This window comes from Colletotrichum paranaense, assembly GCF_030867605.1.
Source record: "Colletotrichum paranaense strain IMI 384185 chromosome Unknown Scaffold_4.1, whole genome shotgun sequence".
NCBI classification, from domain to species: Eukaryota; Fungi; Ascomycota; class Sordariomycetes; order Glomerellales; family Glomerellaceae; genus Colletotrichum; species Colletotrichum paranaense.
Window position 1 is genome coordinate 1,732,512 of NW_026848962.1, and position 24,094 is coordinate 1,756,605.

Consider the following 24,094-nt stretch of genomic DNA (forward strand, 5'->3'; position numbering starts at 1 on the left):
TTGCTGGTTTGAAGGACTTGGAAATAATAATCACGTTGAATTCGAAATCAGCAATAAGTATAAGTTGTGAAGCTGCGATCTTTATTCAAAAAGACCAACACCACAGATCTCCTCATCGGTGCGCTGTCGTCCGAAGGCGGGGACATTTGGTGGGGGCTCTTCGGTCCACTGGCACTGGATCATTGGGGCGGATGTGAACCGTCGGCCGGTCGAATCCCGGCCGGAGTCTTTATCGCAGCATTTCAGCTCTTCTGAAGAGGCACCAGAAACACCAATAGACTACTCTGAGATCTAGCAAATGGCTCAGGCCTACAGGAAATTGGCTCTGCGATATGTCGACAATGTTCAACTTTTGACACTACATTCCATTTGTTGACAGCACCGTCGGTGTTCTGCCTGGAATATCGAACCGCTCTCCTCCAATTGGCTCTGCTCCTTGCGAAGATCTGCGTAGGATCCATCACACATCCCGCTATCAAGGTTGCTGTGACTGACGGTTGAGACTCAACGTGACTTCTCCATGAGGAAAACAACTTCACAACTTGGGGCTGCCAGTGGAGTAGAGGCATCTACCGCCTGTTGAGCTGTGTTTGCAAGAGTTTCATGGCGACTTCGCAAAATCAAGGATGTTACTTGTTAACGTAATTGGCTTCCCGTGGCTCAATGCAGCACGCCTAACTTTAGAGTAAATCATAAATCACGAACGAACCTATGCGGGTCGAAATCTTGTTCATCTCTTTGCTGGCTCCTCACCTTACTCGTCCCCGTCCCCGGGAGCCTCAAATCCGACCTAAAACATCCCTCGATAGTTCAGATGAAACTCTTTGCGAGGAAACCTTCATGATAAAACTGCCATCACCACTGTTCGTGAGAAAAAAAGGTGTGTTTTGTAAAGCAACTGGATGAATGAATATATGGCCTTGGGGCTGCCGTTCCCATTTTCAGAAATCAGATCCCATCATTTTAACTAGCTTGCCTCCTAGAGTGAGCCGAATCATCAACAGCATTTAAGATGGAGTTGATCTTCCACTTTCAGCGCGCACTGACGCTAGCGCTTGTCCTTATCCTCAGTGGTGTTCAGTGTCTACCACAGCAGACAGGTGGAGAATCTCCTGCCGACAGAGCGAACAAGATACCTCAAGGTATTATGCCCGCAAAGGATGGTTCCATTATTCTTGATACTACAGAAACAATCAAGTAAGTGAAGCTTGGAAAGAACAATCCCGCTATGCACTTTCAGCGGAGCAAGCGCTAATTTTTTGAGCTAGCAACTTAAAAATTCGCTTCCGCATCAGTGGTCCAGCAGGTGAATTTACAACAGCAAGCAAGGTACCCGGGGGCGGCAAGACAACAGGCGCGAAGGGCAACCTCGGGCTTCACGTCCTGCTACACGGTGACAGCGGCTCGTCTTTCTTCGAAATGCCAAATCAAGGCGTAAAAAACAATTTGGCGGGTGTCACAGTACTTTCTCCGGACAGAAACCTCCACTGGGGAGGGGGTTCTGGGTTCAATCGCACAGACGGCGTGGCGCACGCTCAAGCAGTCAATGATCTCGTCTTCCAGACCCTACCAAAGTACATGGCCTTCAATTCCTCTAATGTCTTCTTCTCTGGGATTTCGGGCGGATCCCTTCTGCTTTCTGGATACTTCATGCCGGCGCATATGGGTAACTTCGCCGGAAGTGGGGTGATGCTTGGTTGCGGTGCCATGGAACCCCGTGTCGAAGTATCGCAGTCCTCTCGCGACGCTCTCATGAAAACTCGACTTCACTATCAAAGCACCCAGAAGGAACTTCAGCACCTGCAAGTATCAATCTCTGCCACCATGAAGGCGTACGAAAAGGTTGTCAAGGACAAGGGAATGGAAATAGAAGCAATCAACAAGCTTCAGACAGCCAATAACAAGCCCGTGGGAGGCCATTGTCAATTTGATGAGAAAGGGTTTGACTCCGGAATCCAGCTCATTGCTGACAACTATGCTGCGATTATGCAAGGAGGAAACGGCGAAGTGCCGGGTATTGGAAATGTGCTCAAGGGTGTTTCCGGTCAAGAATTGAAGTTTTCGGATGGCGGTGCTCCTTGAGCAAGCCGAGCTAGTTATCTTAAACCGACACGATGGTGTTTCTATCTGGCGAACTCCGAGGTCTTTTATCAATATCTTCATGTTCACTACCAAATCCATGTTCAAGTAATATGACCCCGTGGGTCGTGAAAGATCCGGCAGGTGTATGATGAAATCCGAAGTGATTGTAAACCCTTAGCGGGATGTGATCAAGAAAAGAGAGTTATTGCGACCACTCGGGCTTCCTTTTATGTTCCAAAATACGATCATGATAATCTAGCATAACTTATTGAATGGTAATTTTGGAAGGTAAACTCAAGTTGAATCCAAAGGAATTCAGTCGATAGCGAATCAACATTTGTTGCTCCAGTCCGTTGAGTTCATCAGTGAGCCCATCTCGCCATGAAGCTAACCACTGGTGCTGGCCCAAGTGCTGCAAAATCTTCCACCTTTTCTCAAAATTGCTTCCTACCACTTCCCAGTCCCACAGACAGCCCCTCGTAAAGTGTGACCACGCAATCTCCTTTGTTTGAGAGTCTAGAATTTCGTCGATGTAACTAGAAGGGCCTGTATATTTCTGGTTCTGCTCCATGGGCGGAAATAATCTTAAAACGTAAGCAATGGCCTCCATGACTCCCATGACATTGCTCCGTTGAGGCATTATCTTGTGTTCGAACCTATTGAATGCTTTCAACCAGTATTTTTGCATCTCCACGGATGACCGAATTCCAAAAAAGGACTCATCCTCATATTCAATTGAATGGGACATGGCAAATAAGAGGTCGCTTGATATATCGGCCCATTCCTGAAATCCCTTCAATATTTCTTCGTCCGAAAGCGGAACCTTTTCCGCATCGGCAGCTTTGTTGACGCATTGCCTTCTCTTGGGTAGCAGCGACCACAGGAGGGTTAGGAGGGACTCCGAGGACCTCAGCATACAACCTTTGTATAAAAAGGCCTGTAAAGGCCTACCGTCTTGCGAACTTCCCAAGGTGATGGGTTCTGCCCCAGTTATGCCACAAAGTAGTAGCTGGATCCCCCGTTCGTCTTCAAGGTAAGGCTTGAGCTTGGCTTCGAGTTGCTTCCATATCTTCCAAAGACTCGCCTTTGAATCGGTCTTGTGGCGGGAAACGTACGCAGCAAGCTTCAACAAGAGAGGCTCTGCTGACAACTCCGACATTGACTGCACATGGTCTCCTCCAACAATCAGTCGGAAAGTTTCGATAAGACATTCTTTTCGCTCTTCCAGTCGTTTTTGGTCGACTAAGCTGAACAGCTCGAAGCTCATGTTTTTCGCCACTTTACCAGTGTCAAGATTCTCGAATAGTAGATCACAGGCGCATAGAAGATTATAAGTTGAAGAGGCACACGTCGACCTAAGTAGTGCGTATCCGTTGATGCTGTGAAGCCAGAAAAGACTGTCATCTTGTCGTATGTGGTGGGAGATGTTACGACGCAACGGAATAGGTAGGATCAATGTAGCTTTCATTTCCGGACCGTCCTCGTGCCCAGGCCGAACAAATGACTGCCGATATCGACCGTCATCAGTAAAAAATCCGCGAAGATTGCATACTCTGATTGCTGTGACCTCTAGATATCCACTTCGTGAAATGATGCGAATATCGCAGGGAGAGAGCGGTCGCAATGAGAGAGATCCCATATCGAAATTGACGTTATTGGACAACGAATACTCATTTGCCTTGAATTTTCCGGAATTTATGAACCGTTCGTAAAGGTTGACGCCGATTTCCTGTAAAGAGAATGGCACTTGTATGTCTGGAACCCAAGATGGCAGAGTGCTTCGTCGAGGTCGGTTCGCACCTGCAAAGAGAAGGACAGCCATGCCAAGACCGCATTTCTGTGTCAAATAGGCCGCAATACCAATGCTGACTTCCTCTACCGTAAGCCGGTAGTCGGGAAAGACTGGCCACGGATACCATCGTGAGGCTAAGCCCAGCAGAGCAAACACCTTGTCTCGTGGATCCTTGCACAAACATTCCGATGTGTCAACCATAAGGCTGAGAAGATTTTGTAGAGGACGAACTGTCGCTTTATCCCGCGTGGTAATCCATGAATTATTGATAAGAGGAGTTAACATCGCCGAAAAAGGCCATGGAGTTGACTTTGAACCACAGTGGAGTGTCAACGTTTTGCTTAGAACAACTTCCTGGACCACCCACAACCTCCGAAAGTACGGTCGGCTGAGAAGCTTTTTAATAGGCATCCAGCAATCTGCGCAGACTTGACTTTGCTTTCCATTATGACCACAGTTGCGATGAGACATTGAGTTGAAAATGGCGCTGAGGGCTCTTTCGCTGTCATCAGCTGCTGGGCCAAGGTATGCCAAGACTCCGATGGCGGCAGCGTATATCTGTGGCATAAGAGCGACTTGTGCATTCCTTTCGTCGGTGTCATCCTGGTTGATGCAAAGAGAATCGACCCAAATAGAACGAAAGCTTTCCCCAACAAGTCGAATGCTACGAAGGGCATTTTCACAGTTCCGAGTAATAGGGATAATGTCCCAGTACGAGCCAATGAACATTGGTCTGCATCTTGTAGAGTCTCCGGAAGAGTCGGCCCAGGTATATGATAGGGCTTCGTATCTTGCCCGTTTGGAATCCAATTCCACGTTCTGAAAGCTTCCGTGGAGAAGACTATCCTTATCCCCCGAATCCAGTTCCAACATTCGTATTTCTTGGCTTCCCCATAGAATCGGGTAGCATCTTGATGGGCGATATGACTCGTCTGCGATTGAGAGTTTTCTTCGCTTCGTCTGTGGCCCCTCTATCGTCGCGGACTCTTTCGAAGGTGCGCCTGGCCTGTTCAGTAGATGATTCGTTCGTTGAGAGCTTTGAGTTCCTCCAAATGGAAAAGTAGAGCCGGAGCTTGAGCTAGTAGACGCATCGGGGGGGACTTCTGGTCGAGCGTCGACATAATCGACGCATGCAGGCCATCGAAGGTTGTATGTAGAGTTGTCCTCGAGGACAGGAGCTTGCCTTATTCTGAGAGAAGTATCGAACTGGACGTCATCAAGCGATGCTACTCCGTAGCAAAATCGACAGCATGGAAGGCCGCCGGCGACCACGACATCAGGCTGGGTGCACCCGCGCTCGTGCCACCTCGACATGATGAGCGGTGATGGAGTGGAGTTGAGAGTTGGTCAACTATGGTCCTTGATAGAGAAAGATGAAAGTCAGCTTCGTGTTGTTTCGATTTCATGGGAGAAAGCCACTCTTAACAAACAGTCAGCCTCGGAGCCTGATCATCCAACTGAAAAGGATGAGGCGGACTAAGAATGCCCATCCACTCGGACATGGCTGCGTATCGGCTCTGTCGTGGCCAAATTATCTTACTATTCGTCACAGCGGTTCTTTGGCTGCATGAATCTGCCAGTGGCTGACTGGTAAGACTGCATGACGTGTCAAGCTCCGAGGCCAATTACACTGCCTCATTGTAAGTAAGGGAGGCGATCGCCCACGCATCTTCACCGCCCTCCAGGTGAGAGGAGATTGTGGAAGGCTACTTCAATGGCCTATCTCTCGACATACTTTGCTTGCACACGATTCCAGCGTTGGACACATCAAGGGTTGGGTCCCTACCTCAAAGTCGTTCATTTTGGCCTTCACCCGCCTGCCCAGCGCTGAGACACACTCAAGAAATGCAATGCAGTAGATGTAGATAATCAAAGTCCTGTTTTGTTTCACAACTTCCTATCCAAATTCAGAAGAGTGCATTAGAGGGCAGGTTCCGCTATTCTATCTTCATCACCCTTTATGCGTGGAAGCGTCGGATAGCACGGGCAGTCTGGTTGCCCTTGGGGCCCTCAGTATCAAGAACAGCAACGCTAAGCTCAGGCAGGCTGAAGGTAAAGACACCATCGGCGTTAGCAACAACGGTGGTAGTGTTGCTAGCGACAGTAGTCTCGCCACCGTTCAAGGGATCGTTGTGCGCAAACGGGTCGCCGCTGGGGTTGGTCAGAACAGTCAAGGAGGCAGTAGTACCAGCAGTGACGCCCTCAAACGCGAGGTTGATGTCAACGTCCGCGCTGTCGGTGGTGTTATACACGGCACCCTTCCAGATCAAGCTGCCCTTGGCCTCGTTCTTGCCAGCAACCCAGTATGCAGGGCCGAACTCGCCGACAGTGGGCAGAGTGTGCGACAGCGGGTGCGCGGCGAAGAGTTCCCAGACGAACCAGCTGGTGGAGCGGGTCGTCAGCGCCGAGTCAGCGGCGAACTGGACAATGGTCACGGCCCATTGCCAGCGGTTCATGTTGCGGAGGACGGGGGCGTAGAAAGTTCCCGGGATGCGGTCGGCGTTGCGTTCGTAGCCGATGAGGGAGACGGCCTCGCCGACGGTGCCGATCCACCAAGGGAAGGGCATCAGGTCGCCGTCCCAGCCGGTGCCGCCGTTGGGGTGCGTGGCAGCGACCTCGCCAACAATGTGGCCAATGTCGTTATCGAAACGGTCAAATTCGTCGACGAGAGCGTCGGGGGTGCGGTAAGGGTGGTAATCACCAATGCCAGGGGCAGGAATCTCGAAACCGTCACCGTCGGTGGTGGCGCCGGAGGAGATGACGGTGATGTCGGGGTACTTGGCCTTGATAGCCTCCATGAACATGGGGAAGCGGTACTCCTTGTACGAGGTCCAGCCGCCAGGGTACCCGGCGAGCCAGTCCTCATTGCCAATCTCGACGTATTCGAGCGTGAAAGGCTCCGGGTGGCCGAGCTCGGCACGGCGGGCACCCCACTTGGAGTCGACGGGTCCGCGGATGAACTCGATCTGGTCGAGGGCGTCGTCAATGAAGGGCTGGAGGTCTTCCTTTGCGGTCACATCGCCATTGAGGGCGAGGCCGGCCCAAACGCCGATGACAACGTCCAGACCCATGTCCAATGCCCACTCGAGGTACTCGACGAGACCGAGGCCGTGGGTTTGCTGGTAGCCCCAGACGCCCTGGAAACCGGGGCGGTTCTTAAGGGGGCCGAGAGTATCCTTCCAGTCCCAGTAGGTGCCGTTGTTCAAGCCCTCCAGCATGTTGCCACCGGGGAAGCGGAGCAAGCTCTGTCTACCAGTCAGACGCGTGTTCTTGTTGTAATTTGATAGGATTGGGCAAGATTCTTACGGGGTGTAGTCCAGCCAGAGCCTCGGCGATATCAACACGAAGACCGTTCTTACGGCCCTTGTAGGTGGGAGGGAAGAGGCTGATCAAGTTGAAGTCCAGCGAGCCGTCGGCAGCGCCCTAAAAGCGAGTCGTCAGTATATGTGGCTCAGCTTGGAGATATGTAAGAGGTTCATACCGCAGGATCAAAGGTAATGGCAAACGTGTTGTTGCTGTTGGGAGCATCCTTCTCAGGAGTGAGCTCAACCTCGTGCTCAACCCACTCGTCGGCCGATGCCTTGGACTCAATCTCGACAGAGCCAAACACGTCCTCGTTGAGAGCGGATTTGAGGCTGGCAGTAAAGACACCGTCATACGAGCCCTTGACCCAAAAAGAGCCAGTGTACTTCTGCACCTTGACGTCCATGCCCCAGTAGCCATCGTTCTCGAGGCCGATAGCGCCGGAGCCGTTGCCCCCAGCGACGTTGACGGAGACGGGGAGGGCGGCAGAGAGGGGCTCGGTGAGGTTCTTGAGGGTGAGCTTGGCGCCGTTGATGGCGTGCCAGGCGTCGAGGGAGACGGGGAATCTGGGGCTGAATTGGAAGGCTCGGTTGCGGATCAGCTCGGCATAGATGCCACCATCACCAGAGTTGTTGATGTCCTTGAGATTGCAGATGTTAGCTGGAAGACCTCCGGGCAAGAGACGGCATTGATTCACAAACCTCATGGAGGAATCCGTACTGGTGGCCACTGGTGGCATTGCCACCGGATGCCTTGATGGAGACATCGACAGCAGCAGCTGAAACGGCGTAAGTAGCGGCCAGAATGGCCGACTTGAGCGACACCATGTTTGCTTCCCTATTGCTTGAGATTGAGGTTGCAATGACGCGAGGGTGTCAAACAGAAGGAACCATCAAGTCGGCTACGAAGGGGCATCCTCTTTATAAGGAACCCCAAGCTCCACGGGTACACGATGAGCTGATCCCCAAGGGACTCAATGGACCGGGGAGAATGTTGCCATACTTGCGTAGCATCGCATGCGAACCGGGTGGAGGAAGAACATGTGCTCATTTCGCCCGGATGGACAGGGCCTTTGGAAAAGATCGCCTCACAATGAACCGGTGTTCCTGATGTGCCTGATCACCCCGCATCCTGCTCAGATAAGGTGGTACCCGGCGTGAACGTCTCCTCGCCCAGACGGCAGAACCCACATCGTGAGCGTCGCTTGTCGGTGGCTTCAGGACCGAGGACGAGCAGTCTTGGCAAGATTTCGCCCCGCGGACTCTACGGATACCAGGGGGGGGCTTCTTTGCTTCAGCTCGGTTGATATTTCGCGTCTTCATCTGCGAGCACTGAAAGAGCAAGGGTCTATGGTCCGGAGCAGAAGTAACAGCAGCTTGGATTGGGTGTTTGCGCGCAAGTTGTGAAGAGTACCGTTACATCGGCCGCGCACCGGTTGATGTCTGAAGCTTCGCGCGCGAACGCGAAAGGAGGACAACGTTATTTAACCCCCCTTGCAAGCTTCCCCTCCTCCGCTCCTGTGGGGAAATACCTGGAGGACAAGGAGGAGGACATGGTGACAAGGGCAGAACTTTTGACTTCTTGAGATGAAAAGAATGAGGGGAAGTTGGAGAAAGAGGGAGCGGTCCGCGGCCTGGTCTGGGATATCCCCCGGATCCACCCTCGTCATCTACCGGTTTCCGAGCGTGGCGATGGCGTCCTCTCATTCGAGCGCATCAACAACAATATCGGGGCTCTCTTTTTTACCGCCAAAGAGAGTGTGTCTGCCCCATGTGTGCAAGCACATTGTGCCTGGCGCTAGATGAGAGCATGGCACGCATCATGACTTGATCATAGTGTATTCGGGTTTTGTGAATTCCTGATGCCGGTGGGGCAGTAAGTCATCAACAGTTCAACAGTCATCAAGTCCTTCCCATTACCTTAGCCTTACATACCGTATGCCAACACCCCGCAGTAAAGCCTGGGCTCTTGAGATTGGGTTGGACCGCTTCGATGCAAGATGTAGCATCATCTCTGGGCATTCGCCTGGTAGCTCATCTGCCGTTTCTTTTCACTTGCCACGAGCCTCCGCGTGTGTGAAAGGGCAGGTAAGGGTTTCACTCTTTCGATCTCATTGCGCGAACATTCGCTTGTCTGGCATCTTTGGTCAACTCTGCTTCCTTCTCCATTTTCAACTCGGCCTTAAACTCTCTTTCGCATATGATAAGACCGGGTGTTAGCTAATAGCAAAGTACCTTACCTTAATTAGCATCCTTGGGCGAAGCCAGAGACACGGCTTTGCTAGCATCACCCGCTTGCGCAGGAACATGGAGAACTGCAGTAGGTCAGCTAACAGGATACGTCCAAGCTCAGTCCCAGTGGACATTGATTCAAGCCCCTCATCAGGCACAGCCGGCAATAGGTATCATCATGTAAACTAAGGGAAGCCGGTTGCGGAAAGCTTATCCATGAAGTACCATAGCGAAGTGAAGCCAATCGTTATCAAAACGCGAGTTTGTGTTCAATGGCTAGTACAATAAGAGGCTGTTTTCTCCGGCACCAATGCGTCATTAACGATATGTTATGATCAGATTCGGCAAGAAGGGGTGTTATGTCCCCCAAATTTTGTCTATGTCCACTTCAGAGATCCTCTCGCGAGGTTCGCGCAAGTGCTCATCGTACGTGAGTACAGGACCCATGCATTTTCGATAAGCTTCCAAGTCTACGACCGACCATACACTCGAAATCTTCCCATCCTCGAGCTGATAAATGACAAACTCCTCGAAGAAGACGCCTTCGCCATTAGGCTTCGCGCCTCCCCATTCCTTGACGGGGGTCCCCGTGAACTCGATTCTCGCCGCGATCTGCTGCGTCTCTTCAACCGCGATGACGGGGTAGGCACAGAACTCGAGGCCCTCAATCGCATCTTGGCTCTCGCTGATCAGAGGTATGTACTCGGCGATCGAGAGCTTGCGACCATTGTGCGAAAGCTCCGGCTGGCAGAATTGGTCAAAGTCCCGTTCCATTGTCTTTTCATTGATACAGCCAATATATCTTTTATAGAATTCCTTCAGCTTCTCCGCGGTCATAGGGGCCACTGCCGAGGCTTTTGGTGGAGGTAGCGAAGCAGGGACTGTTGAATATTGGCGATTGGACATTGCGTCCACGTCCCGTAACGACCGCCAACCTTTAACACCGTCATCCCGTATGAAACTAGCAAGGACGATTTCTTGGAACTCAAAGACCTCGTTGGAGTCCTTGAGCGTCGTTCTGTTGATGAGACGGGCGAAGAAGTCGTTATCGTTACTGAGCAGAAGCATATCGATCTTCACCACATTGGTGCTATTTGGTCCAAAGGGTTGATTGAGGCGCCTTACGAAATTTGGTTTCCAGTCACCACCTCGTGAGCCAGAAGGCATACCTGTCGTGTCGATGAGCCATCCCAAACCGGTCAAGTCTTTGCCGTCGTTGCATATTGCGATGACATCACGGAAAGTCTTCTCGCGCGTTTGCTTTTCCGTCAGCCATGGCTCGTGATACTCCATTTCTGAGCAAAGACCTGGGAAGCTGAAGGTTGTGTCTTGGTATCGTGTTGAGGAGAAGTTGCTTCTTATCTCATGAGATCGACAACGCGCCCTTTGACAAACATGGTGATTACCTAAGGAGCGGCTTTCTTACTTGACTGCGGGGTTGATGCCGAAAGTGACGGAAAGCACTTCCGTCGGCGGCGCTCGGATGAGCGTCGCCATCAACCCGGGGAAAGCTCTTGATTGCCCCTTCACCTATCCCTTAACAGCCGGTTCTTGTCTTACAACTTCAGATTCTTGTCACTGCTTCGCGGCGGAAATTTCATATGGCCCATTTCACGGTTTCTCAGATTTGGGATGGTTTGCTACAGGCGGTTAATAACTGGATGAACATACGTCATAGATTGAAAACGAAATCCTGGTATTCTAGTAGATAAGGTATGCAATGAGGAAGGGTATATTTTGAATGCAAAGTCAGTTCTCTCCCAGCCTCATCCGTCATCAAGATTAAGAACCCTCAGTGCCCTCGATGTGAGTATACCAAGTCCACAACGCAGTCGCGACCGTAACAATCTCCCACCTCTCCCCCAACATCCCCGTCAATCCCGAGCCAGCAAACGAGAACTTTAGCCCCTTTGTCAAACTCTTGTAATTCGTCGCCAGAATAGCAACAACCTCATGCCCATCGCTCGTGTATCCAGCTTCCCTCTCCCGCCTACTCCCTCCGGCGCCCTTGGCAACTTCATTCAACCTAACCAACTTCCACCCATACGTGCCCCCGTGAGCAAGCTCAGAGACCTCCCCGCCACGACTTCCCCTCCACTGAAACCTCTCCGTCCTAGCCTCCATCCCGGTCTCTTTCCCCCCGACGGTCATCGAAAACACGCGGGCGGAACTCTGATCCAAGCCCCACGGCACCCCGGTAATCTCCGTCTCAAACCCGCTCGTCTCGCCGCGTTCTTCCTGGGGCGGGATTACAATCGTTGCAGGCGTCTGAGCCTTTGCGGCCCACCACTTGCCGATCGTCGCGAGGACGGGGTGCTTGTCCGTAGGCCCATCATGGAGGATGATTTCTCGTCTCTTGGTGCGCCAGCCCGCGTGCGGCGAGGCGGCGAAGAGCCTCTCCTCGTTGGAGGGGCCGAGGATAAAGGTTCTTGTGAAGGCCCATTGGAAGTAGCAGTTTATCGTGGGCGGGAACTTGTGTGTCGCGGCTGTGAGAGTTGTGGAGGATGAGGGCCCGGCTTCGGCGTGGAGGTTGTCTGATAGGTTGCCATATTCTGGTAGGTCATCTTGGGCGGCGCTCGGCACGGCTTCTTCGTAGGATGGAGGAGGTGCTCCCAGGCTAGTATCTTCGGCGGAAGAGCTCACCGGTTCCTTTTGCTTTTCCGAAGGGTAAGACATTGTTTGATCTGGAACATTGAAATGAGTTCTAGAGAGAGAGAAACTCGACATGATCATCGATGTGCAGACCAGGATGTCTTTGTAGCCCCATTCTCGTCGTAGGCAGCGAGCACAGCGTGCAGAAACTCTGATACCAAAGTCCCAAATAGCGGATCCTCTGCTCGATTGCATCACCAACCGTGGCTGTGGACATGAGAAGCCTATCATGATCATCACCGACAGCTCCGTAAGCGGCGCATGTCACTACTAAGCCACAAATATACTGTCTCTTTACGGCAAGGGAGCCCACCGAAGCTGACAGCCGGAACCCACACGGCATGGGCAGCGCCGAAGAACCGGGTCGGGTCTGCCGATAATAAAGCGGGGCCGATGATTGTAGAAATCCGAGAGCGTAATAAACTGCCTAGAACTATCGCAAAGTATGGTTGATATCCACAAAACCGGCCACTTTTCGTCGTGAACCCGGTCGTGGCCGATTTCAGTCTCATTTTGTTGCAGCCTGACATACGATCATCAATTAGATGCAGGGCATTGGCTTGGCAGCTGAGCCGTGCCGCCGATTTACGCCCCCTGGTCTTTGAACAGTTTCGAGGCCCCGAAAATACCTCGAACACCATCCAGGGCCTGACGGATAGCCTGGTGATCTGGTTGTGGTTCTTACTCAGAACATCCCGGTTGGCAGCTCAAACATTCAGGACATGGCATCGGGAGTTGACTACTCCTTCACGGTAGTGTCCATCAACCATCCTACTTGAAGGAGACTGAGTAATTGGACTGACGGAGTTCCCTCGTCCATAATCTTCTTTGGACATGAGCTGCCCACATTCCGCCCACATAATGAAGATCTCCCGCGCTGCTCCGAGCCCATCATCCAGGCACAGACTCATAGTCACATCCAACTCGGCTTAATCTTGTCCTGCTTGTGTGCCATTTAACTGGTTCTCATTGGAGTTTTCAGCGAATGACCTTTCCTCAGAGAGGCCCTGGGCACCCCGGTTCGTCTACAACACACGCGCGATGCACCCTCTTGGCTCTAGTCCAGGCACAAGAACATGACGCTAAAAGCTGACCAGCGTGGCAGCGCGGCCAAACACCCCAACGAACGCGCCGCCTTTCCCTCTTTGACCATCTCTCAGCCCTTTCAGTTTAATTGCACCTGTCCACGCCGCGTCCTAAGCTTCCTTTCATCACCACGTTTTCGCACGATCCTGCAAAGTCGCAAAGAGTCGAACGCCACCCCCGGATTGGTTGCTTTCTAATATCTCAGCTCCTTCAAGCCTAATTTCAACCGGGGAAAGAGCTGAGAAGCTTAAAGAGTTGTCAAGACTCAAACGGCGTGTTTGATTGTTCGAAAAATGGTGCCTGGGTCGCGTTGAACGACGCCACGAAATGGTCCGCCAGCAAAGGGCCCGCGATCCTATTGCCATGCTGCATTGCGACCCTGTCCCGTTGCTTCAACCCAGGGGTCCAGGCCCGCGTCGCCGCTTCGATGCGGGATGCGGGATTGCGAATTGGGAAGGTCGAAAGGAGGAAGAAGATTTAGCTAGTTACCCTTCAAAATGTCATCTGCATCCTGTCCCACGCTCGGGAGTTTCTGTCAGACCTTCTTTTGTTTCTTTCATCTATTGATCCCTTGATTTCACAAACATTCTCGTCCTGGCAACGACGATTGTGTGTGTCGTTTGCCAGTTGTGCCGGGCATGCAGCAGATGATTATAATTGCGCCGCCATCGCCTCTTCTCTGAAAAACCACCATTCAGATTCTTAGTCTCTAATCTTCTTCTTGAAAACTCCGGATTTTAATTCCTCTCAAGCAAATACGCGAGCTGTTCCCGACGATGAAGCCATCTACAAACGCCCTGTGGGCTACCGTCGCATTGGTGGTATCAGGCATATCCACAGTCGCAGCCCAGACTTTAGAAGAAGCACTCAGCAAGCAAGCGAATCTGACAACGTTCCGCGAACTGGTCAAGGTAAGAGAAGAGAATAGCGACTCTTGACTACACGCTCAGATCTCCAACGCACCTTCATCTGCGGGCCCAGGTCCGAGACATAGGTCTCTTGCGCATTGCATGCACAATAAGCAACTAACGATTGGACCTCGGTGCCTTGGCGAGCTTGCGATGTGGACTCAATACTTGGTTGAACCTCCTCCATATCCAGCGTAATTGTAGCTGACGACTTCCACTGCAGGATAACGCAGACATCTTCTCAAATTTGCCCAAATCCGGCGTCACGGTAAGGCTCACCCTATTTTCGCTCCCGTGCCCCATTTTCAGACCAGTCAAGGAAAAGACATTTGATGCATACCATCCGTCTGGATCATAACCCTTCAGCAACAGCCCAGCGCATAGACGTCAAAAAGCCCTGACTTTAATGCGTAACGTAGTTACTAACCACGTTACCAACGCTAGATCCTCGCCCCCAGCGACGCAGCATACCTCAAAGGCCAAGGCTGGGACTCAAACAAGGACGCCATCGCCATCGCCCTCCAATACGGCATCCTCGATTCCAAAGTCGCCTTCAACGCCTTCTCACCAGGCGACTCAAGCATCATCTCCACCCTGCTCACCGACGCGCGCTACTCCAACGTGACGGGCGGCCAAACCGTCCTCGTCACAAAACAGCCTAACAACGATGTAGTCATCACATCGGGCGTCGCATCCCGCACCACGGTCCTCGAGACGGACGTCGCCTTTGACGGCGGGCTGATCCAGATCATCGACAGCCTCATGGTCACGCCTGCACGCCTCGAGACCACCGCCCGCGACGCCTACCAGGATCTGACGGCGTTTCTCGGCGCGCTGTACACGGCCGACCTTGTCGCTGAATTCGCTGAGACGCCTAATGTCACCATCTTCGCGCCGAGAAACGCTGCCTTCCAGCAGGTTGCGGGAACGCTCTCCGGTATGAGCAAAGATGCGCTGCGCCGGGTGTTGCAGTACCACTTGGTACCCTCACGGGTAGTGCAGGCGTCTTCCCTAAAGAACGGGACCGAGTTCGCGACCGCCGCTACTGGGAACAAGAGTTTGGACATTACCTTGTTCAACAACGACATCTTTGTCAACTCGGCACGGCTTATTCAGACGAATATTCTGATTGCCAACGGCGTAGTGCAGATGATCGACGCAGTTCTCAATGTCGACGCACCCAACGCCGCCCCGAACGTGACGGCCGTTTCGCAGTCGCCGGTCTTCACGGTCACAGGAACGGTAGAGACGGGCACCGCAGCGCCTACGCCATTCGTTTCTGCGTTGCCTTGTACGGCGAGCTGTCACGTCACCGGCGGCGGAGGCGGCAGCGGGGCCGGAGGGACGGCCACGGGAAGGGTAGCGTTACCCAGCTCAAGCACCGGAGGCGTCGCCGCGGCGCGGTGCACTGGTCCAGGACTAGTGGGCGTTGCCGCTGCGGGGGCTGGATTGAGTTTGGCCATGGGGGTATTGGGAATAGAGGCCTTGGGTGTCATCGTCTGAGGCGGATTGGCTATGGAAGAAGAGTGAGGCATGATGGATGCATTGCATGGATGGACAGGGAAGGGATAAGGTACGGCCGACGTCAAAACGGACGGTAAGATAGTTCGGGCGAGGGGGAGTCGGCAGGAGGAGGAGCAGAGAGGAGGAGGGAGTTTACTCGCGTGTTTTACCGTCCGTGGAAGAGACGGCTGGGGCGGTGTTTGGACTTTGGGACTCTGGACAGAGTAGCGGATGCTGAGATACCCGTGCTTGATTTGAGTGAGGGAGCGAGCGGTCGGGCGGCTTGCCAAGCTCGTTTGCTTATTCCTTGGCTGTTTACCTTTCTCACTAACGAGTTGTTTATCGTTTTCGTACCTAGACATGAGGTATCGAATTGGCTTTTGATTATCCGCCTTATACGGTTTCCATACCATCGCGGGGTCATGGAATTTGCGTGAAATCAGAGAAGCTTCGATCGACAAACATCCCGCTTGGCATAGTTGATCGGTTCCCCGGTCGCTACCTTATCATACGATGCACCTAGAGTTTCGCCAGTTTACCCTTTTTCAATGAAGCTTCGGTCGGGGTGGGAGGGGGCTTGTTGATCAACAAAAAGGAGTCAAGTGAATAAGGCTTTTTCCGCTGTGGCGGGGTAGAAGCGTTCCGAACGAAGCGGAAAATCGTAAAACCATCGTGACCAGATTCGGACTCAAGGGGCATGGCCTTTCGACGAGTGTCTTGTGTAAGAACTGCCCGCTTCAGCTTGACTTAGAGCTCTTATCCGTGCGCGCTGCTACGGCTTCTTCACAGGCTTCTGCGCAGAAGAAGAGAGCCCACGGCGTAAGCGGGTGCACAATGGACCGGACGGGCCATTTCAAATGAGGTCTGGCCGTGGGGGATGATCCCCTGACTCTGTTTTGATCCACGGAGCAAAGGTGAGTTTAAAGGTGTTTAGGGCTGTTTACTGGCTTGGAGGACCCGTGGGGTTTGACCCGAGCTAGTGCCGGGCGTCACCGAGACAGATGGGTCATGGTCCATGGTTCAGGAGAAGCACGCGAGTCGGGTTCCTTGCCCGTATGCAACACAAGATCTGGCTCTGCCCAGAGTCAGTGGTTTTGTGGGTGGTGTAGTGGTGGGGGTTGAGCGTTACTGGTGCGGAATGCGTTTCCTCCGGCGGGATCTGCTACAGCAGGCTAGTGGCTGCCAAGAATATCGCCAAGGGTGAGGCGACGAGAAGCTTCACGGATGGCGGGGGATGTAAGCGGTTGGATTGGTACGGATGTGATGTGAGTATCTCAGGGCAGTGACAATGAGGCTCTGGCGAGATGAAGGAGGGTGGGATGAGGGGGGAAACACGGGAAGAATGGAAGAGACGGAGGAAAAGCACGGAAAAGAGGCCGCAGCACAAAACACAGTTGATCTACTTAGTCTTTAAGCCTCATACGCCCAGCCCGGTAGATAGCCGGCGCGAGTATCACTCATCGATATCTTGTATCGTGTGTGTTGTCGAGGATGGCCTGTCTTCAAACTTCAGACAGAGACTGAATTCTCCCGATTTGCACCGAAACAACAACCCAATCAACCGCCAAGCAACAGAATGAGGCCCTTTCCTTACCCTCTGAAATGTCGCCGCACTCTGCCTGTCTAGCCTCGGGAGGGGGCTGCCCTAAGCCTCTTCTGTATTTACCTTGGTGCACAGATCTGGCCTATTCCCAAGTAGTAAGAGGGTCGTAGAGGGGGGTGCCCTTGCATGATGTCCGAGTTTAAATCTTGCAGCGTCCGGCACCCAGGATGCGCGGATGCTTATCTGAAGATGTGAGGGTTGTCGTGTTTCATGATGGCTTCATGATTTGGGAGCACAAACTTGGGACGTGTGTGGGCATGGGGGTAACAGCGCGCCGCAAGAGACACAGAACGCCCGCCGCCAAGGGAATAACGAGAGCGAATGAGCGGGACCCGGCCTATTTCGTGAGTTACCTTTCGACCACCGAAACTGGCCCCAGAAGGCAAAGGAGGGAAGAGGACAATGCAACTCTTAAAACCCCATATGCTCGTCGATCCCGCCGGTCGTGGACGTTCTTGAGTCTCTTTTCTCAGGCTTCGGCGAATTGCTTCCAGCCCCATTATTTCCCTTCCTTTCAGTGCCCGTCTCGGTCTCGAGACTTTGAGCTGGCCTCGCCGATAGCTGCGCTATCTGTTTCTTTTCTATTCTTTGAGGAGGTGTGATAGTTCGAAGGAGACGCGGAAGTTTGCGCAGAGAAGAAAACGGGAAACAAAAGACCTTGCGAGCAGACGATCAAGATGAGATTCACTTGGTGGACTTTGGCCTCGGCCGCCGTTGTGTTGGCGGCGCCGGCTCCCCAGGCTCCGGGACAAACGCCAACTCCCACAAGCAGCGGAACGCCGACAACGCCCAGCGCTCCCAACGGAACGGTTCCTGGCGGCAATGCCGAGGCATGTGCTCAGATTCAGCCCAAGGTCCAACAATTTCTCATGGCGAGCCCGAAAGGTACGTTGTTGTAAGAGCATGCCAGCTACCTATGTTGGGGGAGGAAGATTGCAAATATTACGGCGGGGAACGCTGGAGATTCCCCAAGATCCTCTACAAAAGTGTTGGACGTCATGGTGTAAAGCAAACACAAAAGCATATCCGCTAACAAAGTTTGCCCCATTCAATAGCAACACCCCAAGTGCCAGCTCAGTTGGCCTTTGACTGCCTCCAGACGGTGCCGAACAAGAAGGGCCCGGCCAAGGACCTGATCAAGAGTTTGAAAGCCTACGTTCAATGGCAATCCACGCTGTCATGGCTCAAGAACCCGCCGGCGTCGTATATGTTACCGCCTACCGATATCGAGGGCGGCCTGGATGAGATTGAGAAGAAGGCAGAGGCCGGCTCGTACAAGAGCGAATACGAGTTCCAGCTTGCCATTTTCCAGCTGATTGCTTCGGCTCACGACGGTCACTTTGCCTTCCGTGGTGATGTGTTCAAGGGCTTCAGCTTCCGCAACAACCTCGCTGCCGATATTGTGTCGGTCTCGCGCGATGGTATTGAAGTGCCTAAGCTGTACCATCTTGGTAAGTCCCAACGCTAGCCCTTCAATCAATATGATTGATCAAGCACTGATTTTCCACAATAGCCCAGCTTGATGGCAACTCCACCGCCCCCGCCATCGTCAGGATCAACGGCAGAGATGCTGCCACCATGATCGCAGACCTGAACCTGAAGTTCAGCGGTTACCAGGACCCCGACTCTCAATGGAACGCCAACTTCAAGTCGTACGCGTCGAAGGAGAGCTTCATCGTCGTCGCCGCCTCCCTCGCTTTCCAGGGCCCCAAGGTGACAATCACCTACGACAACGGCGAGGAGCGCTCCGAGGACAGCTTCGCTCTCATCCGCACCGGCGCAAACTTCACTGGCGTCAACAGCGGCGAGGACTACTACAACAAGTTCTGCAACCCCGACTCGCCCGCCAAGCCCCAGCCGTCGCAGCCTGGCATGAAGCCTAACCAAACGACGCCGACGCCGCCAAAGACTTCAGGCCCGCCGCCCCCTCCTAAGCCGACAATCGAGGGATACCCCTTCCCGATTGTCCGTGATAGCGGTGCCAACACCACGTCCGGTTACTTCCTCAACGGGACGGGATATGATGATGTTGCCGTGCTCGCTGTTTCGTCTTTCGCTCCTCCCGACTCCATTGACGCTACTGAGTACTTGACCAACTTCCAGAGCACCGTCGCCACGTTCTTAAAGAAGAGCAAGGACGCCGGGAAGAAGCGTCTCGTTATTGATGTCGCTGCCAACGGCGGTGGTTTCGTCGTTGCTGGTTACGAGCTCTTCGCTCAGGTTTGTCCCCCTGTCCCCCTGTCACTTTTCCCTCGCTAACCTTCATGATAGCTGTTCCCCGAGGTCAATCGCTTCCAGGCCAACAACTTGCGTCTGTCCGAAGGTCTCACTACTCTTGCTCGTCTCTCCGCTGCCATTCCTGCCAACTTCACGCCTACCACACCCGAGGAAAAGGATGCCCTTGAGGCTCTAGGTGGCAGCTCCATCGTCAGCAACCTGCTCCCTGGAGGCGTCTACACGCCCGATGAAGCCGCCTTCACGACCGTTGACCAGATCTTGGCACCGGTCTCGCTCAACGGTGACACCTTCACTGCATACCAGCAGGCACCACTCAACCAGACCGACCCCACCTTCAACCTCACCGGCGTCGGCAGCAAAGCTAACCCGCCCCCTCGCGTCTTCGACCCTGAGAACGTGGTCCTCTTCACTGATGGTACCTGCGGCTCAACCTGCACGATCTTCTCCTATCTTATGATCCTTCAAATGGGCATCAAGACCACCGTCATCGGCGGCCGCCCCCAATCTGGTATCATGCAGTCCATCGCTGGTGTCGAAGGCGCCCAGGTCTTCGCCTTCAACGACATGACCACCGACGCCAAGGCCATCATCGCCCTCACCCCCAAGGACAAGAAGGAAGAAATCATGAACGGCGAGCTCGGCGAGCTTGCAAAGGGCTACGCCATCAAGCGCGCGACCACGCCCAAGAGCGCCGGTGCCATCAACGCAAAGAACGCCTATAGTATGTCCGACGCCAGGACGCCGCTGCAATTCCTCTGGGAGCCGGCCAACTGCCGCATCTTCTACAGCCGCGAGATGCTCTTCAAGCCCGATAACGCGTGGAAGCGCGTCGTCGACGCCACATGGAGCAACCCCACGCAATTTTGCGTTGCGGGCTCTCAGGTGCCTGTCACGAAGAATGCTACGATGGATCCCCTGTTCAGACAGAGCCAGAACAACACCGGCTTGCCTGGTGCTGGCAAGAGTGCCGCAGCTGAGAGTATCTCCGGTGCTGGACTCAGACTCGCGGTTCTCATCGCGACGTTCACGGTGGCGATCTTGGCCATGTAGAATTTTTGACGTTTTCTTTCATATTTCAATCATCGACTGCGATGGCACTCGGATGGCTTAGAGACCTGATAACAGGACCGTTTCAACGGCTGAACTCTCCCCCTTCGGTTCTATGACACTTCCATGACAGAGTTTGGGGGGCCATTATTTGGGACCACAGCAACGGGATTATCTGACATGATGTCGGGTGACCGCATGTTCGGCACCAGGATCCCTGAATTGTCGTAGAGTTGAGACGAGAGGGGGGAAGGTAGAGCCTGCTTCAATAAGCGCTGGGCCTATCTGCTTCTGGAAATGATTCAGTAAAGTCTATTTGGAGTTTGGTTGGGCAGCGGCGCATGGATTGGCCACATAGACTCACATCTTCCGGGATTGGAGGGGGATGATGGCATCGGGGTCGTCAAACAGAAGAAATATTTTCTTTTCAGTCAACAGCTATCTCATCCCGTCTCTGTACGTGAATAATTCATGCAGTTCAACGTTGAATACTTAGTCTTAGTCTCGAATAAAAGCCATCAAATGTACACACTCCCAATTGTTGCCAAAAGCCTGCTGGCCGGCGAGTCCTAAGTCACAACAGCTACCAGGACACGAGTACATGATACTAGGATAACGATGCTAATGATTGGTGCATACTTCTGGTCAAGAACTTCTTCAAATCTGATTGGCAAATGGCAGATTACTGGGATATAGATCACGGCACAACATGCCGGGGAAACAATTGTCGGATCTACATGGTATCTTCGACCAGCAGTGATCGGCTTATAAAGTGGTCATGTGCAGTTGCCGCCAAACTTTCCACGGAGTCCGGGACTCGGGCTCTCTCCAGAAGCTGGAGCAAAGTTTCTTTCTCCCAAAACTTCGTGAGAGACGAAGCACGTGTTCCAGGTCACATCGGGTCTATAATCCGTGGAAGCTTTCTTGCCATGAGACCTTGTGGTTTCATCACATGCACCTCGTACTTGATAGGCTACGGATTCTTGCTTATTATCAAGCTTAAGTAACCATGATTGGACTACGAATTTGTCATGAACTCATATATTTGACCATGTCAACAGCAGTCGTCAGGGTTCCTTGTCACACTTTTCCGTCTTTGCAAGTCATAGCCGATACTTTAGCCTCATTCTGATCTTGCGGGCGATATGGCGCGCCCTAGTCAGTCTGTAATTACCAGGTTCATTGTGTTTACTCATATCCAATTTAACATTATATCTGGAACATTAGGCTGAGCCATCGCCAATTATCAACCCTATGACCCATCCGGAAACAACGAAGACAAAAGAAACGCAACGATCAACTAGGTAATTATCCTTAGCATCTCGTCACTCCTCCAAAAGTCCAGCTCACAAAGAAGACGTAAACGCGGCAAGACTCAAAGCCCACGCACATCCGTACATCAAGAAGCGGATCTTGTGCAGCCGATCCCACTTCTCAATCAGCCACCCGACCTTTTTCCTGTCCAGCTCCGATAGAGCCACCTTGTCATCCAGGGCGATGAGGCTGTTGTTAGTGGGCATGATGACGACGAGCGTGTACGGCAGGATGCAGATGCTACAGAGCGCCGACATGACGGCGAGCCTGCGGGATACGGGCGATTCGCCCAGTGCGAAGGCGGCCAGGTGAAGCGTCGCTGTCACGCCGGTGCCGCCGATGATGTATCTCTGGTGCACGGCGTCAGCACTCATCACTCCTCTTATGACGGCGAATATTCATCTCGCTGATGATGAGGAAGGGTTTCACTCACAGAGGCTTCGTCGAAGAAGAGTCTCCATACTTTGATCTTCTGCTTTGAACTCAGAGTGCACGCGCCAAGTTGATCTCTGATGATAGGAAGAGGCCCAGTGAGAGACAGCCCGATGTTTCCAAAGAAGAGTGATGATGTGACGAGGAGTCCGCTGCCGAGGGCGTACGTCGCTGGCGACGCCTTTCCGAAGGCTGCGAGATAAGCTGATACGGACATCTTGCCTCCGTATTGGACTGTAGTCTAGCATACAATAGGGTCGACTCTTCGAGTTTGATATTCCGGGGAAGCTTTGCTCGAGTCGTGTTCGCTCGCCGATGGGATGTTGTTTGTTGTTGAGTGCACAGACTATGAGATCATTACGAGTTGAAGTGAAAGGGAGGCTCTGTGATTGTATTCATTCTTCTCCTCTCCTTCCTCGGATTCCCCCCCTTGGGAGCCGGTAGCTCAATCCCTTGGGGCGGGATTGGCGCTTATCCCGACATGGGCTAGACGCTGACAGTGTCTTGCAGCCTCAACACAAGTTTAGGCGCACCGCCTAGACGGGCTGGACCTTCTCACTAACTGCGTACGGTCTTAGTCGAGCGCCACAGTGCCTTAGTATGCCAGCTTGGACCATGAGCGTTGGGGAGAAGATTGTCCAAGATGTCCGGAGTGAACGTTTCAGATCAAATGAAATGGTCTTCAAAGACGTGAGCCTTGACTGTGGTGATGAGTCCCGGGCTGTTAAGCTTCAACACCGCATGCTTGGCATCGTGGCTCGTCGACGAGGCGATGCTGCCTACAGGCTCATGAACTTCTGCGCGAAAGTCAATGTATGCTTGAAGTATGTGTCTACTTTACTCACCTACGGACCCGTCCCGTATGCTTAGGCGGCTGTGGACAATCTTGCACGTTTCCAAGGCCCAAAAGACCGAACAGAGTCTTGATCCTCAAACCGAGACCCGATATCGAAGATATAGGCTTCCCAAACTTCATGTTGCAAGACTTCCCACCTTCAAATCCAGGATTTCTTTCTCAGAATTTCCCGTTGTACATCAGCAGGCGACATCAGCATAATTCGCTGGGTCGCAAGAGAATGCCGAAGCTAGCATGAAAAAGCCTAGGGGCGCAAGAGGGTATCAGAACTCGAGGAACCCAAGATCTAATGATAGAGACAAAAAGGCGCAGCTCTGTTTTATGCCCACATGTACTACAGACTCGATCTAATTATGTTACAAAATACTAAGGCTATACGACCTCGGAGCCGAGTACTACTTTCGCCTGATTTCGTCAGCATGTCCTCAGAGATTTGTTTTACATCGAAGACGCTCTAAAACCTTTCCCTCAATCCCGGTGATTCGAAGCTCTGTCATCTAAATAGTCCAATTCCCGCAACGGAATGCTTTCCTCGTTGCGGATCTTCTTAAATCCCTCTTTCCGCGCCCTAGCCCACTTCAAAGAGCGTTTGATCCCAAGGACAATGCACACCAACAACCCAATGAAGGCGATGCCAGAAACCCAGGCTCTCCATCCCCTAAAACAGCATGGATACAGCGACATGTATATTCCAACTCCCCACTGCAAAAGATTCTTTCTTTCAGGGTGATCGGGAAAGAGTCCTTTCCTTACAAGCTGCTTCGTAGTCGGACCCGTCGGGCCGGAGACGTAACGCTTCAGACCAAAGTAGGGTACGATCTTCTGACGTGGATGGTCGTCGGGGTATTGGAAGTCTCCCCATATGCCGGAATAGTACAAGAAGGATGTAAGATTGATAGAAGCCTCCGCCCCGGGTGGAAATATGCTCGTTAAGAGTGACGTTTCGGGATCGAATTTATAGTAATATGCCGAAGATACAGGGTCCCAGATTTGACCTGCGTCACAGTAGTCTAACAAGACCGAGTCGTGAACGTGATCGCTGATCGA

General features: G+C 52.7%; 10 protein-coding genes across 10 annotated transcripts; 3 read left to right on the plus strand and 7 right to left on the minus strand.

Moving 5' to 3' along the window:
* Nucleotides 1-1,012: 1,012 nt before the first annotated feature.
* Nucleotides 1,013-2,082, plus strand: CPAR01_05572 (uncharacterized protein; the record flags this gene model as incomplete). Its single annotated transcript, XM_060489849.1, has 2 exons — nucleotides 1,013-1,197; nucleotides 1,269-2,082. 2 exons carry the CDS (start codon nucleotides 1,013-1,015, stop codon nucleotides 2,080-2,082), a joined length of 999 nt encoding a protein of 332 aa, XP_060351315.1.
* Nucleotides 2,083-2,347: 265 nt separating this feature from the next.
* Nucleotides 2,348-5,188, minus strand: CPAR01_05573 (heterokaryon incompatibility protein; the record flags this gene model as incomplete). Its single annotated transcript, XM_060489850.1, has 1 exon — nucleotides 2,348-5,188. The coding sequence occupies one exon, from the start codon at nucleotides 5,186-5,188 to the stop codon at nucleotides 2,348-2,350; it is 2,841 nt and encodes a 946-aa protein (XP_060351316.1).
* A 644-nt stretch (nucleotides 5,189-5,832) lies between these two features.
* CPAR01_05574 (alpha-L-arabinofuranosidase) lies at nucleotides 5,833-8,004 on the minus strand (the record flags this gene model as incomplete). The annotated part of the gene is made up of 4 exons (XM_060489851.1): nucleotides 5,833-7,119; nucleotides 7,181-7,297; nucleotides 7,356-7,817; nucleotides 7,879-8,004. The coding sequence occupies 4 exons, from the start codon at nucleotides 8,002-8,004 to the stop codon at nucleotides 5,833-5,835; spliced, it is 1,992 nt and encodes a 663-aa protein (XP_060351317.1).
* A 1,761-nt stretch (nucleotides 8,005-9,765) lies between these two features.
* CPAR01_05575 (SnoaL-like polyketide cyclase) lies at nucleotides 9,766-10,701 on the minus strand (the record flags this gene model as incomplete). Its single annotated transcript, XM_060489852.1, has 1 exon — nucleotides 9,766-10,701. The coding sequence occupies one exon, from the start codon at nucleotides 10,699-10,701 to the stop codon at nucleotides 9,766-9,768; it is 936 nt and encodes a 311-aa protein (XP_060351318.1).
* Nucleotides 10,702-11,190: 489 nt separating this feature from the next.
* Nucleotides 11,191-12,084, minus strand: CPAR01_05576 (uncharacterized protein; the record flags this gene model as incomplete). The annotated part of the gene is made up of 1 exon (XM_060489853.1): nucleotides 11,191-12,084. One exon carries the CDS (start codon nucleotides 12,082-12,084, stop codon nucleotides 11,191-11,193), a length of 894 nt encoding a protein of 297 aa, XP_060351319.1.
* A 1,838-nt stretch (nucleotides 12,085-13,922) lies between these two features.
* Nucleotides 13,923-15,557, plus strand: CPAR01_05577 (fasciclin domain-containing protein; the record flags this gene model as incomplete). Its single annotated transcript, XM_060489854.1, has 3 exons — nucleotides 13,923-14,057; nucleotides 14,278-14,322; nucleotides 14,499-15,557. 3 exons carry the CDS (start codon nucleotides 13,923-13,925, stop codon nucleotides 15,555-15,557), a joined length of 1,239 nt encoding a protein of 412 aa, XP_060351320.1.
* Nucleotides 15,558-17,837: 2,280 nt separating this feature from the next.
* Nucleotides 17,838-20,448, plus strand: CPAR01_05578 (peptidase S41 family protein; the record flags this gene model as incomplete). Its single annotated transcript, XM_060489855.1, has 4 exons — nucleotides 17,838-18,045; nucleotides 18,216-18,611; nucleotides 18,674-19,380; nucleotides 19,432-20,448. 4 exons carry the CDS (start codon nucleotides 17,838-17,840, stop codon nucleotides 20,446-20,448), a joined length of 2,328 nt encoding a protein of 775 aa, XP_060351321.1.
* Nucleotides 20,449-21,791: 1,343 nt separating this feature from the next.
* CPAR01_05579 (uncharacterized protein) lies at nucleotides 21,792-22,408 on the minus strand (the record flags this gene model as incomplete). Its single annotated transcript, XM_060489856.1, has 2 exons — nucleotides 21,792-22,109; nucleotides 22,193-22,408. The coding sequence occupies 2 exons, from the start codon at nucleotides 22,406-22,408 to the stop codon at nucleotides 21,792-21,794; spliced, it is 534 nt and encodes a 177-aa protein (XP_060351322.1).
* A 449-nt stretch (nucleotides 22,409-22,857) lies between these two features.
* Nucleotides 22,858-23,167, minus strand: CPAR01_05580 (uncharacterized protein; the record flags this gene model as incomplete). The annotated part of the gene is made up of 2 exons (XM_060489857.1): nucleotides 22,858-22,988; nucleotides 23,041-23,167. The coding sequence occupies 2 exons, from the start codon at nucleotides 23,165-23,167 to the stop codon at nucleotides 22,858-22,860; spliced, it is 258 nt and encodes an 85-aa protein (XP_060351323.1).
* Nucleotides 23,168-23,515: 348 nt separating this feature from the next.
* Nucleotides 23,516-24,094, minus strand: CPAR01_05581 (uncharacterized protein; the record flags this gene model as incomplete). The annotated part of the gene is made up of 3 exons (XM_060489858.1): nucleotides 23,516-23,705; nucleotides 23,754-23,972; nucleotides 24,021-24,094. Coding segments are annotated over 3 exons (483 nt in total), but the record flags the coding sequence as incomplete, so codon positions are not given.